Here is a 2419-nt window from a genome sequence, read left to right as displayed (position 1 = left end):
GTATAATAGTTTCTAGCCAGGATTGTACGTTACTGTGATGGCCGAATCTAGATACAGCTGAATATGAGTAGGTTGTTGACAAACTATGGCTGTATACACACCCCGACAGACACACAATCACTCACATAGAGCCGTGAACGGATACAGTCATGAGCCCATCATTTCCGTCACATGTGTAGTGTATATGTCTAGTGGTGGTGTCATGTAACTATGTGTCATATATGTGTCAACCCGCTTGTGCCGCGGTTGTTGGAACGTGACCCATTCCTTGCAGCGGTATTCGAGATTCATTCGAGATTACAGGCCGTGTGCAATTCTCCCAGAAGGTGTAACGCTTATCGCCCACACGCATCCAGGTGTGTACATTGATCTCGCTTATGCGGACGCAACCAAATAGAGTCCATTGGCCCAAGACTTAGAACACGTTGTATGCGAAGGCAAGCTATGGACTACACAGCTGTCAACGAGTCATCGTACCTACAGATTGCTCTAGTACTATACTCCACATTGGAGTCCAGTTGTTGGTTAAAACGTGGGCGTGTATAGTTGATACAGAGAGATGCACGCAGGAATTCGACCGCATGCCCCGCCAGTGCTCTCAAGTTCACAGCAATTCATGTGTACCACCAACCCGATTGAATGAACTGTGCGACAAATTAAACGATTTCAGTTGTGTGTACTGTATAAATACACGGGCTGTGTCGAACTATCCGCAAATAGCCATATACGTTTGAATACTTGGGCATTTAGGTATGTTTTTGGTAGCAAAACTCATACACGTTGCTAACTTTTCAATACGATTGTACACGTGCATCACGACCAATTCCGTTGCTGGGTAAAGTCTATATGACAGGCTTGTCAGGGCGGCTCTATATACTGAACCACGTTGTACAATCGGATGTGTGCCTGTATGCAGATCATGTATACATATTACAATAGTGTGTGATAGCAATCTAGACCCATAAATCGTTGTGGTGGATAACGGCATACGGTACAGCTATATACCAATATACTATCATCTCCGAAACGTTTTAGATATGCAAGCCATGTACATAGAAGAGTTTCGCTCAAATTTGATATACATGTTCAGCTGCAAAGGTTGTGTGAGCTAAGAGATTCGAGCAGAGGTGGAAGATATCGCCCTTATGGTACCAACCATACAAGCATGCGTATTAAATGTGGCGATTGAGTTCAGGTGTATTGTACCTGTGTACATCACAATATGCTTTTAACTCAAAACGATGTAAATTCTGGCCTCATAAATCTGTATACAAAAGTGAGCACGCGCGATTGTGTGTATCTCTGTGTGTACGTGTGTGTGTGTGTGTGCGTGTGCGTGTACGTGTGTGTATGTGTGTGTGTGTGTGCGTGTGCGTGTGCGTGCGTGTGTGTGTGCATGTGCGTGTGCGTGTGTGTGCATGTGCGTGTGCGTGTGTGTGTGCATGTGCGTGTGCGTGTGTGTGCATGTGCGTGTGCGTGTGTGTGTATGTGTGTGTGATGTGTGTATGTGTTTATGTACACACGTGTATACGTTAGCATATTTTCATATACATTTATATATATATGTACACAACTATTTACACCTGTGTGTGGAGAATATATCGATTGGTATTGACTCCTGGTCTATATGAATCCGAATACACATGCGTGCGTGACTGTACATAGTTTATATCGCTATACATGCCAGCTATACCCACACGCAGCTACACCTACACATATGCACTAGCATATATATCTATACACCCTCCATGTAGGCTCCCTTCCGCGATCCTATGGACAACCATCTAATTTCGGCCCCACTTGCTCGTACTCTCACTAACACGTACACTAAAAAGATCATAGTGTACGTCTTCAAACACGTGCAGAGTGCATGTTCCACATTTACGTTCGCTGACTATAGAAGCGCGCTGTACGGTTTCATACGCATACGGACTAGCAAAGCTTATCAGAGCCGCTACAGCATACAGACTGGTCAAAACATAACGCGTCACTTTGGAGAAGTACGTTAAGAATATACCACCGTTGAAACTTCACACACCGTATTCACTTTGAGCTGACGACGCATGTCTATGACCACTTCGCAACGGCCCTTGCAAAGTGCCCTGTTTCTGCAATAGCCCACACAGGCTGGATAGGGATTTGGCTTTACTGAGAGATGTACTGTGGGGTGCTGTGGGTAGTGTGAGCGTGGCACGTAATCTGTTATATTCCCGCGAACCTGCCGCTGCTATTCTATTGCGGCAGGTTCCCGCATACATCATTAGCAAGCTCATATCGACTGCTTGTGTACGATTAGCGTGCACTTGGAAGTTGGAACTGGTTGAGTGTCGTCTCTTGGTCACCCCCAAAACCCTATACAAACCCAAGAACCTAAGCTTCCCAATTTGTATTGTCCCTCTTGTGCATTCAGCAACATGCA

At 45.2% G+C, this 2419-nt stretch overlaps 1 protein-coding gene across 1 annotated transcript; it reads left to right on the top strand.

Moving 5' to 3' along the window:
* Window positions 1–2100: 2100 nt before the first annotated feature.
* SARC_01523 (hypothetical protein) lies at window positions 2101–2419 on the top strand (the record flags this gene model as incomplete). Its single annotated transcript, XM_014304756.1, has 1 exon — window positions 2101–2419. A coding segment is annotated over one exon (319 nt), but the record flags the coding sequence as incomplete, so codon positions are not given.

The sequence above is a fragment of the Sphaeroforma arctica genome (genome assembly GCF_001186125.1).
Source record: "Sphaeroforma arctica JP610 unplaced genomic scaffold supercont1.61, whole genome shotgun sequence".
NCBI classification, from domain to species: Eukaryota; class Ichthyosporea; order Ichthyophonida; genus Sphaeroforma; species Sphaeroforma arctica.
The sequence above is the reverse complement of the archived record's forward strand: the minus strand, read 5'-3'. Positions and strand labels throughout refer to the sequence as shown.